This window comes from Pan troglodytes, chromosome 7 (genome assembly GCF_028858775.2).
Source record: "Pan troglodytes isolate AG18354 chromosome 7, NHGRI_mPanTro3-v2.0_pri, whole genome shotgun sequence".
Taxonomy (NCBI): domain Eukaryota; kingdom Metazoa; phylum Chordata; class Mammalia; order Primates; family Hominidae; genus Pan; species Pan troglodytes.
In genome coordinates this window covers 133,862,788-133,882,646 of record NC_072405.2, presented here as the reverse complement: position 1 = coordinate 133,882,646, position 19,859 = coordinate 133,862,788, and the positions used below count along the sequence as shown (strand labels likewise).

At 44.7% G+C, this 19,859-nt stretch overlaps 1 protein-coding gene across 2 annotated transcripts in view; it reads left to right on the top strand.

Annotated features, from left to right (window-relative positions):
• The first annotated feature begins 1,828 nt into the window (after positions 1-1,828).
• The window catches only part of FBXO32 (F-box protein 32), a 43,842-nt gene continuing 25,811 nt past the window's right edge, over positions 1,829-19,859 (top strand). Inside the window, exons 1-4 of one of the 2 annotated variants that reach the window (XM_016959824.4) lie at positions 1,829-2,649; positions 8,734-8,846; positions 10,314-10,363; positions 11,566-11,658. In XM_016959824.4, coding sequence (XP_016815313.2) covers positions 2,534-2,649; positions 8,734-8,846; positions 10,314-10,363; positions 11,566-11,658 — 372 coding nt within the window. In that variant the 5' untranslated portion in view covers positions 1,829-2,533. The remainder of the gene's footprint in view (positions 2,650-8,733; positions 8,847-10,313; positions 10,364-11,565; positions 11,659-19,859) is intronic. The other variant, XM_016959826.4, reaches the window with a different exon arrangement.

The window sequence follows — 19,859 nt, the reverse complement described above, 5'->3', positions numbered from 1 at the left end:
CAACAAGACACATTTATTTCTTGCTAACACATCTGTGAGGTCAACGGGAGTGTCTGCTCCATGTGTCACATCCTGGGACACATGGATGTCACTCAAGCCACTCCAGGAGCAGTGGCTACACAGGGTATGCTCTTTTCATGGAGCAGGTAAACACACAAAACATCAAGACCAACCAGGCAAGTACATACATCAGATCCTCTGCTCACATCACATCCATCAGCATCCCATTGGCTAAAGCCAGTCACATGGCCAAGCCCATTGTCAAGAATTAGAAAAATACACATCACCAAAAAGTGTGGGCACATGACGCTACTGGAAAGGAGGGAAGAATGGGTACTAATAATTCAATCTACCACAGCTTTTAAACCATCCTGAAAGGTAGGCATTATTGGCTCCATTTTTTCTTGACAGTTAAGTAAATGGGGCCCTAAGAGTTTAAGTCATTCATCCAAGGGAGGACAGGTAGTATGCTGCTCCAGCAGAATTAGAATTCAAATCTTCTACCTTCTGGCCCTCTGTGGTCTCTACAGGTATGTAGCCAGCTTACTAATACATAACTAACACACATTGTTCATAATCACATCCCAGGCGGGCATGGTGGCTCACGCCTGTAATCCCAACACTTTGGGAGGCCAAGGAAGGAGGATCACTTGAGCCCAGGAGTTTAAGACTAGCCTGGGCAAGATAGCAAAACCCTATCTCTACAAAAAATATAAAAAATTAGCCTGGTGCAGTGGTGAGTGCCTGTAGTCCCAGCTACTGGAGACTGGGGCCGAGGTGGGAGGATCACTTGAGCTGGGGAGGCTGAGGCTACAGTGAGCCATGATCACTCACTCTAGCCTGAGTGACACAATGAGACCCTGTCTCAAAAATAATAATAATAATAATCACATCCCTTAATTATGCAGATACCAATTCCCTCCAACAGAGACCAGACCCAACACTGCCTCATTTGTTAGCACCATCACAGTGTTTAACATTTGTTTGGGACTTCTTCAATGTTTTTACAAGCTTTTTTTTACTATTACTACACTAATAAATTATTTACGGTGGGAAATCTAAATCAGAAAGCTCTGGCTACTTGAAAACAAACTTTATTAAAAACATCTTCCCAGTCCAACATGTAGCTTCATAGGGCACACACAATTTCTTTGCCTGAGCCTTAAAGATTACACCGAGTCAGTGGACTAGATGATATTGATGGCTGCAGAGAAAGAAGAATGGAAGAATCAAGTTTGAAGCTAATGCCTGAGTATGGGATTTTTACTCTGCTGCTGCTGTCCTGTGCAAACTAATTGCCAAATAGACCAGGCTGTAAAGCATCATAACTAGAGGTGATGAAGGGCAAGAAGCCACCCTCATGCCAGCAGCCTCCCGTATCCATTCACTTATTCACACAAATAGTTGTTGAAGGCCTGCACTGGGCCTGGCAGGGTGCAGGGGCTGAAATGCCTCCGGAACAAGACAGACCAGCTCTCATGGAGTTCCCACTGCAGACAGGGGTAGATTGTTGTAACAACAGCAAAAAGTAAAAGCAAACAGGGTAGTTTCAGATTGTACTGTAGCATTGGCCCTGGGTACATCATTTAACCCGTCTCTTAGAGGGTTCGGGTAGGATAGGGGCGCTGTTCTTTTTCTCCACTCCCAACCTGCGGGAGCCAGATACCTCCCAGGGCTTCCTCTCCTTCCCCTCCTTTGCTGCCCCAGGGGCAGGCCTGAAGGAGGACTGGTTAGTGACAGCTAACGGGCCCGGAGGGCTGGGAGGCTGTCCCTCCTCCCCGCTCCAACCCCCGCGCGCTAGGGCGGGGTTGGGGCAGTGAGCGAGGTCAGGAGGCTGCGCCCCCTACTCTCCGCCCGGCCGCGCGGTGCCGGCCCCAGCTCTGCGGACGGCCCGGGAGGCTGATCTGGCTGCGGAGGTCGATCCTGACAGCTCGGGGGCAGGAGGGGGGCTGGCCCTGCTCCTCACGCCCACCCCGCAGGGACCCAGACGCCGCTCCGGCCCCCTCCCTGCACCCCGTCAGCCCGGGAGCTGCAGGAGACCGGGGCGCATCTTTCCAAGCGCCGGGCCTCGCTCTGGGACAACGGTGTCCTGGGGGCGGGGAGGGCGCGCGGAGGTGCCAGGGGCGGCGGGGGACCCGGCCTGGCAGCACCGCTTCAAGTTTCCACCGGCGCGGTTGTGCAACCGGGAGGGGAGCGTGAGCCGCAGGCGCCTCGGAAAACAAGCCGAGCCCATAAACAAAGCCACGTGGCCTCCGGGCCGGGGGGCCGGGCTAAGAGCGGGCGGCTCTTCCGGCAACAAAGAGCTGCGGCCGGCTGCGGGGATAAATACTGCGGCAGCTACTGCCGCGCAGCACTCCCGGAGCCTGCAGCGCTTGAGATCCTCTCCGCGCCCGCCACCCCGCAGGGTGCCCCGCGCCGTTCCCGCCGCCCCCGTTGCGGGCCCCTGCACCCCGAGCATCCGCCCCGGGTGGCACGTCCCCGAGGCCACCAGGCCGGCCCCGTCTCCCCATCCGTCTAGTCCGCTCGCGGTGCCATGCCATTCCTCGGGCAGGACTGGCGGTCCCCCGGGCAGAACTGGGTGAAGACGGCCGACGGCTGGAAGCGCTTCCTGGATGAGAAGAGCGGCAGTTTCGTGAGCGACCTCAGCAGGTGAGGGGACCCGCTACCAACTTCCAGCCCCGCGAAACTGACCCGGGCTGGTCTGGGGGGCGCAGGGACGGCGAATGAGGGGCAGGCAGGGCTGGAGCGGGCTGAGGAGGGAGACCCTGACCCGGAGGGTGGGACTACGGGGCCCGATTTCTGCAGAGGTCTTCGGACCACCGGAGACAGGGAATTCGGTTTCTCTTATTGTTCAAGGTCAGTGTCTCCAAGTGGACACGACTCCTTACAGAACACCTGGTCCCTCTGAGAGTCTGATGACATTCGCGGATCGTGTCCCCAAACGTTCGCTCAAACTTAATCACACAGCTTTAGTGGTCCCTGCTTTAAGGACACCGGAGTCGCGCACTTTGCCCATGTGGGGGCGCGGGCGGGTGGGCTGAGCCCCTTCACCGCGGTGTGGCCCGGCTCCCAGCGCCCAAGCGCTGTGGACGCGACAGGTGACGGGATCCGACGCAGGTCCCGCCTGGAGCGCTTCCAGGCCCTGCCCAGGCACGGGCAACCACGAAGTGGCCGGGAGGATGAGTAACCAGGAAGGGACGGCCAGATGGTCCCTGGGGCAGCCGCTTACTGGGGGGACTTGCGAGCGGTGGAGGCTTGGGGCTGCAGAGGTGCAAAGGAGGGAAGCGGGCAGGGGATGAAACCCACAAGAGCTCTGCTTCTGGGAGGACAGGGCTCTTGCACCTGTTTCCTCGGTGGCCCTCTCGGTCGGTCTGCTTTGTATAGAGTGCACTCCGTTTCCAGGGGTGCCTGTCAGCTGCGAAAAGCCTGCCTGGCCCCGGTGAGCCTCTGGATTCGAGGCCTCACCTGAGCTCTGTGGTCTGGTGGGAAACCTGAGGTCCGCTGCGCTCCCTGCTCAGCTTGGCTAACGATGCCAGCGCCGGCTAGTACGCCAGGTAGCCTGGAATTTCTCAGCCCCTGACTGCGACAGTTGACTTTCAGAGACTCTCAGCATTTAGCCCGGTGAGGGGGGGCGATGAAAGTGATTCCAGAATGGACTGGTGCAGCCAGAGTCACCCTTGGGAGCCTTTTCCTGCCACCTTTGGTTAAAACCATGGGCCCCTGCACCCTTAAATTGACTTCAATGGAGAATTCTGTTTCTGGGCCAGGTTCCCGCTTACTGAGATTTACCAGTCGTTGCTTGGATGAAGCATTGGCAATAAATTTTGAGAAAACTATCAAGAAAATGTGGTTATTTTGGCAACTTGAACTCCCGTGCCTCCCATTTGTTTGTGATTTGTAATGCATCAAATTCCCATTGTCTCACAATGTAAAGAAAGACATTATTTAATTCTGGGGGTCTGTCCGGAGAGACTTGAGCGTATTAACCACCAGCATATAACCATTTATGTTGGAGTTACTTGGAGGCTGTCCCAGGGGAGTTTAGGGACCACCATAAGGAAATCTTATTTACGTAAAATCAGGTAATTTATTTACGGGAAAGTAAGACCAACTGCTATTGACAGACTATGTCTTTTATCGACTGGAGTTACCAATTATGCCTAAATTATTCTCCCTCAACAAAATGGGAACCTTCCTTCCTTCCTCCTTGTTCCTAAGGACAATGATCTAATATGTTGGTACTTTATTTCTGTATACAAGTTCAGGTTCTTTCTAGAAAAGTGCCGAAAGGGTCTGAAGAGTCATGTTAGAGCCGCTCACCCAAATATAATTGCAGGATGCTCCTCAGTGGAGAACAGATGATTGAGTTCAGCAGAAGATTTAAAATGTAGGGTCGTATTAATACTTACCCTACTCGGGAGGCTGAGGTGGGAGGATGGCTTGTGCCCAGAAGTTCAAGGCTGCAGCGAGTCATGACTGTGCCACTGCGCTCCAGCCTGGGCCACAGAGCGAGACCCTGTCTCTAAAAATAAATAAAAATTTAAAATTTGTTTTAAAATACCCTATACCGGCATCAGGAGAGAAACTGGTGTCACTCTCCTTTAGAAATAGTGGTATCTCTGTCTTCACAGTATGGAAGACCTGAAGATGGTCTTAACTTACCACAAAAGTTTAGACTGGGCTGGAATCAGGTGGTTTCCTGCACAGCCCCCCTCCCGTGTCCTGTTCATGAGCCTCTTTTTCTTCCCATTTCACACCTGAGCTGGAGCTGTCACATCCATCATCATTACCGCAAATAGTCATTGATATACTGACCACCTGTGGTCCTTTGAGTCAGCGTTTAGGAATCATTTGGTAGCCTCCTAGCAAAGCAGCTGGCTGTTTGTTTGCAGGGTATTTTTTTTTTTTCCAGCAACTGTAAACAATCCCTTCCCTGCTTAGCATGAGAAGCCTGCAACTTCTTAAAAGCAGTTGGCCTTCTGTGGTCTGGGTTTGTCATCTCAAATATCCTCACTGTTTTTGGTCTTGGTGATGTTTCCCCGTGATGTCAGGTTTGGACTGCCTGCCTGCACAGGTGAAGCTGAATGCCTCTCCTGTTATGAGAAAACAAAAGGCAGGCCCTTAAGCGGGGAGGGACCGTGAAACAGAGAACTACAGAGACATGGTAGACTGACTTCTCTAATTCCACAGACCATTCTGCAAACGGCCCAAACAAGAGCCCGGGATGAAGGATGCATTTGGTGGTTTTCAGCCTGGGGTTATTGTTTCGTGTTGACCAAGTCTTGTCCACACAGCACACCTATTCTGGACTCAGCTGGCCATCTTCTCTGTGGTCTAGGACTCCAACCTTCTCCAGTGTAGAATGTTACAAATCCAGTCCCAGCCATGTGTCCAGGAGTGAGATCATGGGAGGATTTAAGATAAGCTTAAAGCAGGACCCCTTCTCAAAAATGTTGAAATTATATAAAATAGAAGGGGAATGGCAATTGTTAAATATGCTGGGGCAGATTTAAAATGCAAGGAAAGAGCTTGGCGTGAATTGGGATGATCCAAGAATGCTTCAAGGAAGTGGTGGTTCAGGCACCCGCACAGCCCTCCTCAGCAACCACCCCCTCACCGCCCACCCCCAGGATGAGTAACCTAAGCTGTCTGAGCCTCTGCCACTCTTTTCTAAGCCTACACTTCTGTCATTGAAGACTGACTCAAATGTTGCTTTACTGTACGGCTGAGGCTGGACCCGGAAGCAGGAAGTTTACCTTGGTGCCTGGATAAAAATAATAGTTAAGATTTTATGAGTGCTTACTGTGTGCAAGGCACTGTTCTATGAGCGTTATACACTAGGCTGTTTGTTTCACCAGAGCATTCTGGGTGCTAGCCTTGTGAGTGTGGCGATCTAGAAATGCGTCAGTAAATTGGTGTAGAAATCTCTACTGGCTTTAATCAGGCTATATAACTACAATTAAACCTCTGGGGGCACGTCACAGCTTCTTAAATGGTTTTTATTGCAAATGAAATGAGAAATAGGGCTTTATTTTTTTTTTCATTCCCTTCTTTATCTGCTGCCAAAACAGACTTATTTATGGTCTGATTTTGAATTTTTTCTACATTTTTAAAAAGTTGCCTTAAAGTATCTTGGTATGTGGTAATGTGGGGCTGTGCAGTGGATCTTTTTCTTATTCTAGGCCTGTGCCTATAAAAATCAAGATTAGTAAATAGTGACTACAAAATAGCGACTTGCTGGCTATTATTGAATTTAGTGAAGAAAGCAGCCTCGTTGAGATGGTTTTGCTTATTAAAAAAAAAAAAAATCCTGTACTCCAATTCCTAAATGGTGGTGGTTTTTCTTGTTAAAAATTTCAGTTGTAATTTTCCATTGGCTTTGCATTTTCTTGAAAAGGACACGATTGAACTCTCAAAATAGCCTCTAACTGAATATATTATTGCTTAAAAGAAAACATATAAGTAGGCAACACAAATAAACCCCATAGCCCTTCTTTCCAGGCCCTTCCTCCGGAATCTAAAACCTAATACCAAGTGAAAATATAGGGTTTCTCTTTGGTTAAAACTTTTCTACATTCTACGGTGAGAGAACATCATCAATTATGTAAAATTCTTTCTAAACTAGCTTTTGAAATGAGTCACTCAGGCTTAAAGCAGGTTATTGTAGCTTCTGAGGAAAGTGAGTGCTCCAATTCCTTTAAAGAACGTTTTCAATTGGAAAAGAGTAAGATGAAATCTAAATATTTGAACTTGCTAAGTAATGATCACAATCTATGGCCCAGGCTCAGAAAATCTGCTACTGAACCTTAAATGTTGAGAATAAGACAACCTCATTTTATGATTCTCTACATGTGGAATTTATACTGTAGGTTTTTGTTGTTTGTGGGGGTTGTGTGTGTTCTTTCTAAGTAAGCCTTCATGTGGTATTTTTGCACACAAAATGTTCTAGCTTTGCTTTCTAAAGCTGTTCTCAGCTGTGGTACATCATGGACCACTCAAATGACCTTCCATCGTTTGCTGTTTTTCTCAACGTTGATTGAAATGTCTTAAGTTAGCCTCAGGAATTCAGTTCTATTCTTTGTTCTGTCCCTCTTTTCCTTCTGACCTTGGAGCAGATAATCAGCTGGTTAGTGATTCTGTACCCCTATAGTCATGCAAATAGACAGAAACACACTCATGTGTTGTACAAAGCCTGGCCCAAAATACTCATCCTTGGCTTGCTTTTGAAGGTGCCTCTGAGAGGACATTTCTGCAGGACTCTATCTGAAACCTAAAAATATCCTGTTTCCCTGAATGAAAAGGAGAAAGCTATTGAGTTTAGTAGGAAACTCAATAAATGGTATTAAGCACGGCCTTATGAAGGAAGATTAACAAATGATTATTTATCATGTTTGTCCTTAAGGGTCCAGAAAAGCAACACTGAGTATATTGTTGGAGATGTCACATGTAAGCATATTAGCAAGATACTTATACTAACCGAAGTGCTACTTGAGAGACTATTGTATTAATAACAAAAAGATACTAGAAGTTGCTTCAAATCTTTTCTCTTCTACCATTTACACAATGCCAAGGAAATAGAGAAGTGCAGATGTACATAATTGTACCCAACAGATGTATATCCGAAAAAGATGTAAATCAAGTTACATTTTAAATTCAGCAGAGAAACTCAGAACATTAAAGGAGTATAAAATAACGGTGGTATAGCAAAAAAAAAAAAAACCCTAATTTATGTTTTACCAGTTGGCATTATAAATCCTGTTTTACATACTTTGTGGGGGTTGAGGGAGTTAGGGAACCTATCTTATCATACCTCAGTATTTCTCCTGCATTCCTTCTGTGGAAATTATTCAGAGATTTACTTTGAAGTTACATTGTATAGTAGAATAGTTCATTACCCCTCAAATGATTGCTCAGCCCACTGAGGGAAGTAAGCATCTGGCCCGAGATGAGCCTGCCCATCCTTCAGTGACCTGTGAATTAGGCAGGTACATCCAATGTCTGTTCAGCCCTTATAAATTTATCAATTATAAGTTTACCTTGTATAGTCAAGACCCAAGGTCTTCACCTCACAGCATGATGCGTAGTGTGTTTTAGTCAAGGCACTACATAAAACCTAAGCAACTGGCACTACACCCAAAGTATCTCCTAGAAATGGAGTTTATAAGTCAGATTTTTGTAAACGTGATCGTGTTTTAAAGACGTGTTAGAAGGATGCTACTTAAAAGCAGCTTAAGTATACTTTAAATGGATGAATTGTATGGTATGTGAAGTTTATCTCAATGAAACTTTTTTTTTTTTTCTGAAGAAGCAGCAGCAGCTTGGGGTAGATACTTTTGCAAAATGAAGGCATTGTGTAGTACAGCGATACCAGTAATCACCCCTCCCCCCATTCGTCATTTTTGTTTAAAGTAATATGGTAATACTCTGCATTGCTCTTAGTTGAAGAGTGGAGTGCTGTGTGTCAAATTACAATGCAAGGCACTGTTAGGGAATTCAAAAGAAGTAGAAGCTCCCATCCCTGCCTTCCCCACAGATGTGAACATGTTTCATCCTAAAGGAGAAGCCTGTGACTGTATAGACTCTTTTTTCTTTGAGTGATCATTTTATTGTTTTATTTTGTTTGAGAAGCCTGTATGTTTGTTTGTCTTATAACTCAGTGAGTTATTTATAGAAACAGCTCAGGTTCATGTATAGCTGTTACAGCTCATCCTCTTTGTCTTCTGTTATTCATAGTTACTGCAACAAGGAGGTATACAATAAGGAGAATCTTTTCAACAGCCTGAACTATGATGTTGCAGCCAAGAAGAGAAAGAAGGACATGCTGAATAGCAAAACCAAAACTCAGTGTAAGCCATTTGTTTTGAACTTCAGAAAAAAGCTGTTTGAAGATAGTTATGATTGGTTCTTGGATGAAAAAAAAAATAACACCTCCCATGTCACACATCTGCCTCAGTGTTTTACTGTGTGTCACTGACAGAGGTTACTGAGATCTCAGCACTCAGAAACCTGGCTGTGCATTTTACAAGCAAGATTAACATGTTCTTTATAGTCTTGTTTGTAAGTCAGTTGCTAGTTGAGGGCCTTTTTTTCCTGCTAGTCATTTGTATTTGACATAGGTTATTTTACAGTGATGTGGTCAGCTGAATCAGTTCCAGTATATACTTTTATTTTGAACTGTTTTGAGGCTTTGAAAACAGATTTTTCTCCCTCTTTCCTTGTATAAATCTTATTAACATTTCTAGATACTATATGTAAGTATCAGCAGAGAATATAAAGTGGTATTAATAGCAGGAATTACAGGTTATTTTATCTGTAATGCATGTTTTCCTCATGTTATCTGTTTGATTTTCATGGACTTATATAAGTTTCAGGTTTGGCATTTAAAATAAACTTGTACTTGAGTATTAGGGTTTTGTTTTTTTTTTTGGTGTTTTTTGGGTTTTTTTTGTTTGTTTTTTGAGACAGAGTCTTGTTCTGTCACCCAGGCTGGAGTCAGTGGCATGATCTTAGCTCACTGCAACCTCCGCCTCTCAGGTTTAAGTGATTCTCGTGCCTCAGCCTCCTGAGTAGCTGGGATTACAAGCACCTGCCACCATACCCGGCTAATTTTTGTGTTTTTAGTAGAGACAGGGTTTTGCTATGTTGCCCAGGCTGGTCTCAAACTCCAGGGCTCAAGCGATCTACCCCCCTCTGTTCACAGCATGTAACTCAGTCTGTCAAAGCCTAATTTCATTTTTGCGGGGGGACGCGGTCTCGCTCTGTTGCCCAGGCTGGAGTGCAGTGGCACAATCTTGGCTCACTGCAACCTCTGCCTCCCGGGTTCAAGTGATTCTCCTACCTCAGCCTCCCAAGTAGCTGGGATTACAGGTGCCCGCCACCACGCCTGGCTAATTTTTGAATTTTTAGAAGAGATGGGGTTTCACCATGTTGGCCAGGCTGGTCTTGAACTCCTGACCTCTAGTGATCCGCCTGCCTCAACCTCCCACAGTGCTGGGATTTCAGTCAGGCATGAGCCACTGCATCTGGCCTGTAATTTCTTATGGCATAATGCTTTAGAAAAAAAAAATATAATAGTTTGGAGCTTTGGTATATGAAATCTGGCTCTCAAAGATTTAGAGTGCTTCAGACAAAGCAACTTATAGCCCCAGTATTTCTACACTGCAGAAATTAAGCACTTGAAACTTCTTCAGTTGTCAGTAGAGTCCTTATCTTTTTTGTCAAAACTTTTAAAACTTTGGAATAAATGAAATGAAATGTCTTAAATCTTGAGCATGTTGCAGATGTTAAAGCTGTGTATTCTTTTGTCTCTGTAGATTTCCACCAAGAAAAATGGATCTATGTTCACAAAGGAAGTACTAAAGAGGTGAGCATCCCATTCATTTACTAAGTTATACTGAACCTTATCCCTTCCTGATAGCGCAGGGAGGGATATGGTAGGGAGGGAAATTACTTCGGATCATGAGAGTCTTCTTGGATGTGGGAGATGGCAGCTATTAGTCTATTATTTAGCCAACCATCAGAGTTTAGAACACAGAGAGAAAGAAGCAAAAGTCACTAGGTGGACCCTCTAGTCGTTCAATGAGATTATGTATGTAAAAGTGCTTTATAAAGATTGACATGCCCATCTCAACCATATTATTATATTGTCCTGGGTTTTGCCTCAGGGCAAGGTCTCCCTTTTGTTCTAAGATCTCTTTGGACTTCAACTCAGTTAAATTTCAGTCCTGGAAGCGCTAATCACTAAATATAGTAGAAGTTTTCAGTGCCTGCTCAGTGTGATGTGGGAGGGGACAAGACATTGTAATAACTACATTTGTATGGTACTTTATAAAGCCCTTTTATGTATATTTTCTCTCTGCACAGGCATTTGCTAAAATAACTAGGATACAGGCAATATGAAAGAATTTCTATGACTGTCAGGGACCTCAGTGAAATCTAGTCCCCTCTGTGATTTGAGGTCCAGAGGGGGGTCACTGATATTCCCAAGACCACCCAGATACTCAGAGCAGAGCTGGGACTTTATACTCCCAATTCCCTCTGTGTTCATAGGTTAAAAGATCAAAACTTCTTTTGCTTCCTCCCAAAACCTTATAAACACTTCTGATGATCACAGTGAGAAAAGCACTATTGGTATAAGGCAAGGTGGTGACACAGTTGGTGCAGGTAGGTCTAATTCTCCTCCCAGGGGTACGTTACAGTCACCAACCATCATGGCCTCCCATGTCCCGTACCCTGCTCCCAGTCTTTCCTTAATAAGCAATTACTTACGATTTTTCCAGACTAATATGTGGAAAAATTATAAGCAAGGTCCCAAATGGTACAAGTCACGAAAAGGGGGTGTTTGACATGTGAGGGGCTGACTGAGGCAGCTGCTGGCTGTGTTACCCATCTTGGTGGCTCTCAAGGGCTTGTGGGTACAGGAAAGAAGCCAGTGCCCCAGGTCACCTAAGACAGGCATCAAGCTCATTCGGCAAAATCCAGTTGGGTTGTTCTAACTGGCTCATTCTTACTTGGATGACCTCTGCATGGCAGGAGTAACTTCTGTGCCTTTGTTTTCATGTTCAGCGCCATGGATATTGCACCCTGGGGGAAGCTTTCAACAGACTGGACTTCTCAACTGCCATTCTGGATTCCAGAAGATTTAACTACGTGGTCCGGGTAAGTCTCAAGTGCCTAAAGGCTCATCTAGGCTCTTTCCCAAGTTGAATCATCTCTTTGGGTTGTCTTGAAGTAGTTTCCCCAAAAAATTACTTTTTAGGACCCTAAGAATTTTGAGGCAAGCAGAAAACAGACCCCTCAATCTCCTTCTTCCCCAACGTACTTCAAGTTCTTAAGTGAGTCCTACTAGGATGTCCCTGAGATTGGCCAGGATGGGCAGGGGCCGCCATAATACCCCAGTGAGTCGGTTAAAGAGCCATTCTCTTCAAGTGAAATTTCACACCAGGCCCCTTCCGAGCCCACCCTGTGGATACATGGGAACATGTCACAGGCAACGCTGGCCCTGGCAACAGCCTTAGCAAGAGAGAATTCAGCAGGAAGCAAGCCCTAAAGCACTTTGGACTGTTTCAAAACCCTGCATCTCTGACTGTTCTCACTGTCTCCCTCTTGTCCTACTTCAGCTGACTCTGGGGGACCCCCAAGGCATTCTCAGATGAGGCCACAAAACTGAATGAGTTAAAGCACCTCCGTGTTTTGTGCCTGTGGTTCCCTTCCACCCCCATGTAATAACAGTATTCAGTCCCATGTCCACCTAAAGCTTAAAACTGCCTGTTTTGGCCGGGCGCGGTGGCTCACACCTGTAATCCCAGCACTTTGGAAGGCCAAAGTGGGCGGATCACCTGAGGTCAGGAGTTTGAGACCAGCCTGGATAACATGGTGAAATACTGTCTCTACTAAAAATACAAGAAAATTAGCCAGGCGTGGTGGCAGGTGCCTGTAATCCCAGCTACTTGGGAGGCTGAGGCAGGAGAATCGCTTGAACCCGGGAGGCAGACATTGCAGTGAGCTGAGATTGCGCCATTGCACTCCAGCCTGGGCAACAGGAGTGAGACTCCATGTTAAAAAAAAAAAAAAAAAATCTGACTGGATCTGTTGCTTTCCATTTTAAACCGTATTTTGAGAAAAAAAAAAAAAAAGGCTGGGTGCGTTGGCTCACGCCTGTAATCCCAGCACTTTGGGAGGCTAAGACAAGCAGATCATGAGGTCAGGAGTTCGAGCCCAGCCTGGCCAACATAGTGAAACCCCGTCTCTACTAAAAATACAAAAAAAAATTATCCAGGTGTGGTGGCGGGCGCCTGTAATCCCAGCTACTCGGGAGGCTGAGGCAGGAGAATTGCTTGAATCCAGGAGGCGGAGGTTGCAGTGAGCGAGATGGCGCCATTGCACTCCAGCCTGGGCGACAGTGCGAGACTCTGTCTCAAAAAAGAAAAAGTTAATGAGCAAAATATTAATGATGAAGGTAGTAAAGCAAATCAGCTTAACCATGACTGTCACATTATTATTTCTAATTGGTTTATTATTTTGTTCCCCCTGCCTGCCCTCCAAAGCTCCCTTGTGTATTTTTGTCAGCAGTCAACCTGGGAGGTAGCAGCTGTTTGGGTTTTAGGCTTAGAAGTAGGAGGGAATTTTCCCCCTGTGGGTGTGGTTGGTTTGGTTTTTATTTTCTTTTTCCTGGGTTGTTGTGCTTCTCGGTGCCATGTCACTGAGTCAGATGATTGCAGAGGCTCAGCCAGGGTGATGACATTCAAGGCCCCTTGAGGCCTGGATCCTTCACCTGTCATCTGGGCAGATGCAGGCTTGGCTGTCCAAAGTGACCTGATAAAAACGCAGGCCTGCAAGAAGCAGGTTAGGAGCTGTGAGCTGAGCCTGTGACCACATGAGCAGATCTATTCACTCTTCGGCTAAGCTCTTCTTCCAATCCAAAAGGGATAAAAATAAGAGACCTTCTTGGGTGAAATGTTCATGCCATTCAGTGTGACTCTGCAAGTTCACGGAGGTCACCTAGTCCTCCTAGGGCCCACAGACTAGTCTAGGCTGGTTGGAAATGGGCCCAGGATGATCTGGAAACTTCCATTGCTAAGAATACAAATAGTTTCCATCTTCTAGGTATTAGAGGAAGACACTTAGATCTGATGTCTTATTACAAACTGATCTTCAAAATGGTCAGTTTTTAGATGGTCTTCCTTTCTACCTGCTTTTCCTTTTACAAGAAATAAAGCAAGGAACAAGCATCATGATAGTGAAAATCTATTTCATCAATATGTTCATTTTCACCTTTTATCTTTTCAATAACCCTTTAAAATATGGGTGCTTTTATTATCTCTCTTTAAACAAATGGCAGTACAGTAAGATAAAATGACTTGTCCATGATCACAGAGGGATGAAATCAAGACTTGAAATCTGGGCAGTCAGAGTCTACACTTTTAACTGCTACCATGAGTTCTCTGTGAGCAGAGGAGCTGAAGTAAAATAGCCTGAGGGCAGGTCCCAGCTCCACTGATTTCAAACTGTCTCAGCCTCCCTAAGATGTGGTTTCCTCCTCTGTAAGAATGACTTACCTCAACTTCCCGAGGTAGCTGGGGAAACTCAGTGATATAAACAGAAGCACTTTGGACACTAGAATCTATCTGCTGTGCAAAGTCAGCCGCTAATGTTTACTGTTACCCACTTACCAAAATTGATTTCCCCCTAAAACGCTTTTCAGTTGAGTTGATTAAAATGTTTTCTACTTTTAAAAAACTAATTGGTGAATCTGGCAATTGCTTAAGACTCAGCACAGAGAACACGTATCTAAGAGTATCTAATTGTAAAATACATCATGAGCGCTTTGCTTTAAATAATCTTAGAGAAACTGCTGAATGCTTTCAAAGTTGTTAGGTTCAGAAATAGTGGAAAAATATTTCTATTTTGCAAAGAACAATTTTTCCCCATCACTATTAGAGACCTCTGTAATTTGAGGAATAATATGTTATTTTTATGAAGAACTTAAAACATTTTAATGATAGCCACCGTGTTTTGAGGTTTTCCTTCTTAGGAACTCAGTATACTTCTCATACATTCTTATCCTTAAACCAACTCTGCAAAGTAGCTTGCCAGTATATTATCCCCATCGTACTACTTTGACCTAATGGTGTTTAAATGCTACAATGATTACTGGTTTTGCTAAGGAGCTAAACTGATTTTAAGGGCCATTTGGAAAAAAAAAAAAAAAAAAAAAAACATTCAAAGCCTTGAGAGCTAAATACATTTTCTGAAAATCTGTTATGTTCATGCTGGTTGTCATCTTCCAAAAAAGAGACATGCAGAGGTAATAAAAGAGATGGCTAACACTGCTATCTCAAAATATTATCATTTTTATCACTCAGCATGAAAATTTCACGAATGTTTAGAGTCAGAAAATTTTTTACTATAACTTAGAAAGATGTTTATATAACATTTCTACATCATTTTCACTGGCTACAAGCTACATGCATTGGCCCTGCTCCCTCCCCTACACAGCCCCAATGACATAAAGACAGTTCTAGCTATGTGTTTGAAAGATTTCACATCTCTAGAAGCAGCAACTTACCTACTTATGGAAGGACATTTAAAACATAGTTTACCCTATACCTCAAGACCAACACATTTTGGAAATTCCCTTGAGGAGCTGGAAGGATTCCAGAGGCCGAGCCAGTCAGACTGGAAGTTTGTAACCATGAGTAGGTGAGTGCTGACTAACCAGGCCACAGAGAGGTCAGAGGATCGAGTGAGTCTTGGGCATCAGGTCAACCAGGAGAAGGTTTCGGAGACCATCACCCACGTAATGGCTCTGCAGTGAGCCTGCTGTGACCCCAGTGGTTCTCAGCCCTGGCTGCACATTCAAATCACCTTCGAAGCTTGTTAGACTACAGAAGCCCACCTCTGGAGCTTCCAATTTAATTAGTTGAAGGTGGTACCCAGGCATTGCTACTTTTAAAATATCTGCCTGCTGATCCCAATCAGTTTTCAAGTTTACAGACCAGCTCAGAAACTGCTTTGGGGCCCAGATATTATGTTTTGCATATTAATGAGAATTTTTAAACAAAGTGCACTGAGACGTTAAACTCTAGATACGACTTCTGGGGCGTGTACTGTGGTCCATCAGGAATTTAGTGATGGAAAGAGGACAGCCCCTCCTATATTCCAGCTCAAAGTTCGAAGCTTCTTTTTTTGTAATACTTTCTGCAAATCAATCATTTTACTTCTCTAAACTGTAAATCTAGGATAACCATACCTGTATTGAAGCACTTTTATGAGAATGAAAAAATAAAATGTAAAAATAAAGGCAGTGGGTGTGAAAGTGTTATATAAATTTCAAAATGCAATGTAACTTACTTTTCAGAAAGTTAAGTAGGATTTTAGCATATGCAACCATCTTTCCAGGGTGATTAAAACTTGAAGACTGAATTCATGGGCCAGATACAGTTGGGGACAGAGATTAGCTATTTGCAATGGAACTTTTGAGGTCCTTAGAATGGTCGTACATTTTTTAAATCTTTATATTCTCCCCAGTGAGGCTCAGTGACAGAAAACACCAACATTTACCCAAACAACTGCCCCGTTCCCCTGGTCCTTAGTGAGTTCCTTGAGAAACTGCATTATTGGGATAAGATGGAATTAAGATAAAAACTGAGCAGTACCAATAAAAAATATGACTTTAAAAGGGCATGAAAGCAACCGTTATTTAGTATCTGTTATTGCTGAATACAATGTAATATAGAACTTGAACTTGAATTCAAACTTACACTCCTCCAAAACCTGTATTATTTTCTCCAGGCCCTGCCACTAGCCAGTGAGGGAAATAGATGAAATAGATCTGACTCTACCTTGAAGGTCTGCAGCAGGGGTCAGCAAACTTCTAGCCCTTAGGTCAATAGCCTACCGCCTGTTTTTGTATGGCCCATGAGCTAAGAATGATTTGTACGTTTTTCAATGTTTTAAAAAATTGAAAGGAGTATAATGTTTCATAACACATGGAAATTATGTGCAGCTCAAATTTCAGTATCCATAAATAAAGTTTTATTGGAACACAGCTACGCTCATTCATTAGATATTGTCTATGGCTGTTTTTGTGCAAAATGGCAGAGTTGGGTTCAGAGTTGAGCAACAGAGAGCTTGTAGCCTGCAAGCCTAGAGTATTTACTATCTGGATTTCTACAGAAAAAAAAAATTATTGCCCCCTGCCATACAGTCTGACTGATAGCCTGAGAAGTATGCATTAAAAGAAGTTACCTACCCTGACACCATGAGAATGAATTTGAAAAGAACCAAGATGTGGTAGAGGCAGATAGGCTATGAAGTTTCAGAAGGGTAGCATCACTGTGGGCAGGATATTCAAGAAAGACTTCAAGGAAAATGTGGGGTTTGAACTGGTCTTGAGTAGGAGTAGAACTTAGGGGAACTGGTTTGAGGTAGGCAGCTGTAAGGTCTGTTCAGAGATCAGTGAGCAGAACATTCAAGTATGGACAGAAGTAGCACAGTGTGCTTTAGAATATAGGATCATGGGCTGGGTGTGGTGGCTCACGTCTGTAATCCCAGCACTTTGGGAGGCTGAGGCAGGCAGATCACTTGAGGTCAGGAGCTCAAGACCAGCCTGTCCAACATGGTAAAACCCCATCTCTACTTAAAATACAAAAATTAGCCAGGTGTGGTGGCACACACCTGTTAATCCCAGCTACTCGGGACGCTGAGGCAGGAGAATCACTTGAACCCGGGAGGCAAAGGTTGCAGTGAGCCAAGATCGCGCCACTGCACTCCAGCCTGGGTGACAGAGGCTGTTGTTTTAGAAACTCTGTCTCAAAAAAAAAAAAAAAAAAAAAAGATCATCGAAGGGTGTTGCCACAAGCTGGTTATTATGATCTTGGTCAGGCCTCACTCGCCCATCTGTAAAATGGAAATGATGACAATAGTACCCTGCTCCTAGGTAAGATGAGGACTAAATGAGATAAGCAGTTTATGAGTGTTAGTCATGTGTAGTAAGAAGTTTATAAACACTAGTGATGATTGTGCATTTAAATATGGCTAGAAAAGGACATTGGACAGACTTGAGAAGAGGCTTTGAGTGTGAGGCTATATTATCTAGTATGCAGGAGGAAGCCACTGGAAAAAAAACAAGAAACAGCACCTTGGCCAAGCAGTGTTTCAGAAAATCATGACTTCTAACAGGCTCTGGCATCCCCAGATTCCATCAACCAGCAAATTATAAATCTGTTACTTTGTGGTTTACGAATTCCATCTTTGTATATCTACGTCTTTGATAAGCACAGTCAAGCTGTACAGTAGGCAGATGTTGTTAACCCATTTTAGAGGTAAGGAAGCAGAGGCCAGGGAACTGGGTGATTTGCCTGCCCAGGAAGGGACGTGGAATAAAGGCAGGACCTAAGCCTGGTTCTCCGACTCCTGCTCCAGTGTTCTCTCCTTTCGACTGCATTGCTTAGAGGGCAAAATGCAAAATGGAGCCTGCCTTTTATCACCACTAAAATATTTGCACACATGCACACAGGCTATCACAGGAGAGGTTCTTAATGCCAGAATGACCTTTGATCTGATTACTCCTAGCTCTCTCTGTAGAATGAGGATAAGCCCAAGTCTACAGTAACTGTAGCTACCGTTAACAGCCCAGAAAGGTCACGGAGAACTTGAGTACCAATTTTCTCACTGGAGTAAACTGACCCGTATGTGCTAGCAGATCAAGAAGGACAAATAAAAGCTTGCAACCCCAGTTTCTTTGTCCCTCTGCAGCAGAGCATCACAACCTAAACTGATGCACATTCTTATTTTTTTTCTGCGTTACCACCCTGAGTGCATTTGAATGTTTCCAGCAAGTTACTGCATTCCTACCACCCCTGAAAGCATTTTCCAAAAACATGTTTTAGTTTAAGTTGACTGGCGGTTTGGCAAACAAAAGGCTGGAATATGGCACGATGACTCAAATTTAAACTCAATGCCTTAAATTAAGGGCATGCTGTTGCCAAGCCCCTGGTGGGCCTTGATGTGCATCAGCATCCTGGCCCCTTCACACAGGTTCCTCTGCCACAGTGACCTTGGATTCACTTGAGGCTGTACATGCAGAGGCCTTCCTCTGATGGAGGGTGGCCTCGGCCACCTGGGCTTTAAACTGGTGCTGTCTGGGATGGAGAAAAGGCCAACCACTGCAGCAGCAATAAAGCCAAAAGAGCAGAGCCACGGGCCCATTTGAAAATGATGCACAGAGCCGGGCATGGTGGCTCACACCTGTAATCTGAGCACTCTGGGAGGCCACGGCAGGCGGATCGCCTGAGGTCAGGAGTTCGAGAACAGCCTGGTCAAGATGGTGAAACCCCGTCTCTACTAAAAATACAAAAATTAGCTGGGTTGATGGCACACTGCTGTAGTCCCAGCTACTCTGGAGGCTGAGGCATGAGAATCACTTGAACCCGGGAGCCAAGATCGTGCCACCATCCTGCAGCCTGGGTAACAGAGGGAGACTCTGTCTCAAAAAAAGATAAAAAGAAAAAAGAAAAGAAATGATGCACAGAAGTGATTGTGATCCCACCCTTCTGAAACTTCATAGCCAACTGCCTCTACCACATCTTGGTACTGGGGTCATTAACTTTGAGGGTACAGGGTGGGTCCTTCAATGACTGGTTAAACTGTTAGTGATTTCACAGGAGGAAATCTGTATCTCTTGGAATTTCTGGCCTTGTTAGTCATTATTATTAGCATTCAGACAGGCAGATCCTGTGGTGTCTAGGTGCCCACGGAAGTGGGGGACACTCACAGACAGGGGGACATGGCCACAGAATTGGAGGGGGCTGTGTAGAAAAAGGAGGCCACCTGAAGAAGTGGGAGATGCCCACACCACCCTAGATGTAGTAGGGTATTTGAAGAAGTAGGAGGGTACCCACAGAAATTAGGGTTCCCATGGAAATGGGGGAAGACTAAGACTAGAGCATAGACTCCTAATAGTATAAAATAACTTAAGCATGCACTCTCAATTTATGCATATTCATAAATTCACTTATAACTCATATACCTCTAAAAGATGCCAGTAATGATGTCTACCCTGCAGTGTTGCTGTGAGAATGAAATTGAATTTCAACCTGGTAAATGCTGTAGAACTGCGCCTGGTATGTGGTAACATTCAAGGAGTGTAATGGTTGTTGCTGTTACTGTCATCATCAACTTTAGGGACCTTATTGTGGACATTAGAAAATACACAAAATCAGAGATTAAAGATGATATAAAATACTGAGATTTCTGTTTTATTATTTTTCTACCTGATTTTCTTTCCAGTACCACTTCAGAGACTGCTGGATCAAAAGTGTGCCCATTTTGTATAATTTTTTTTTCTTAATGACTCA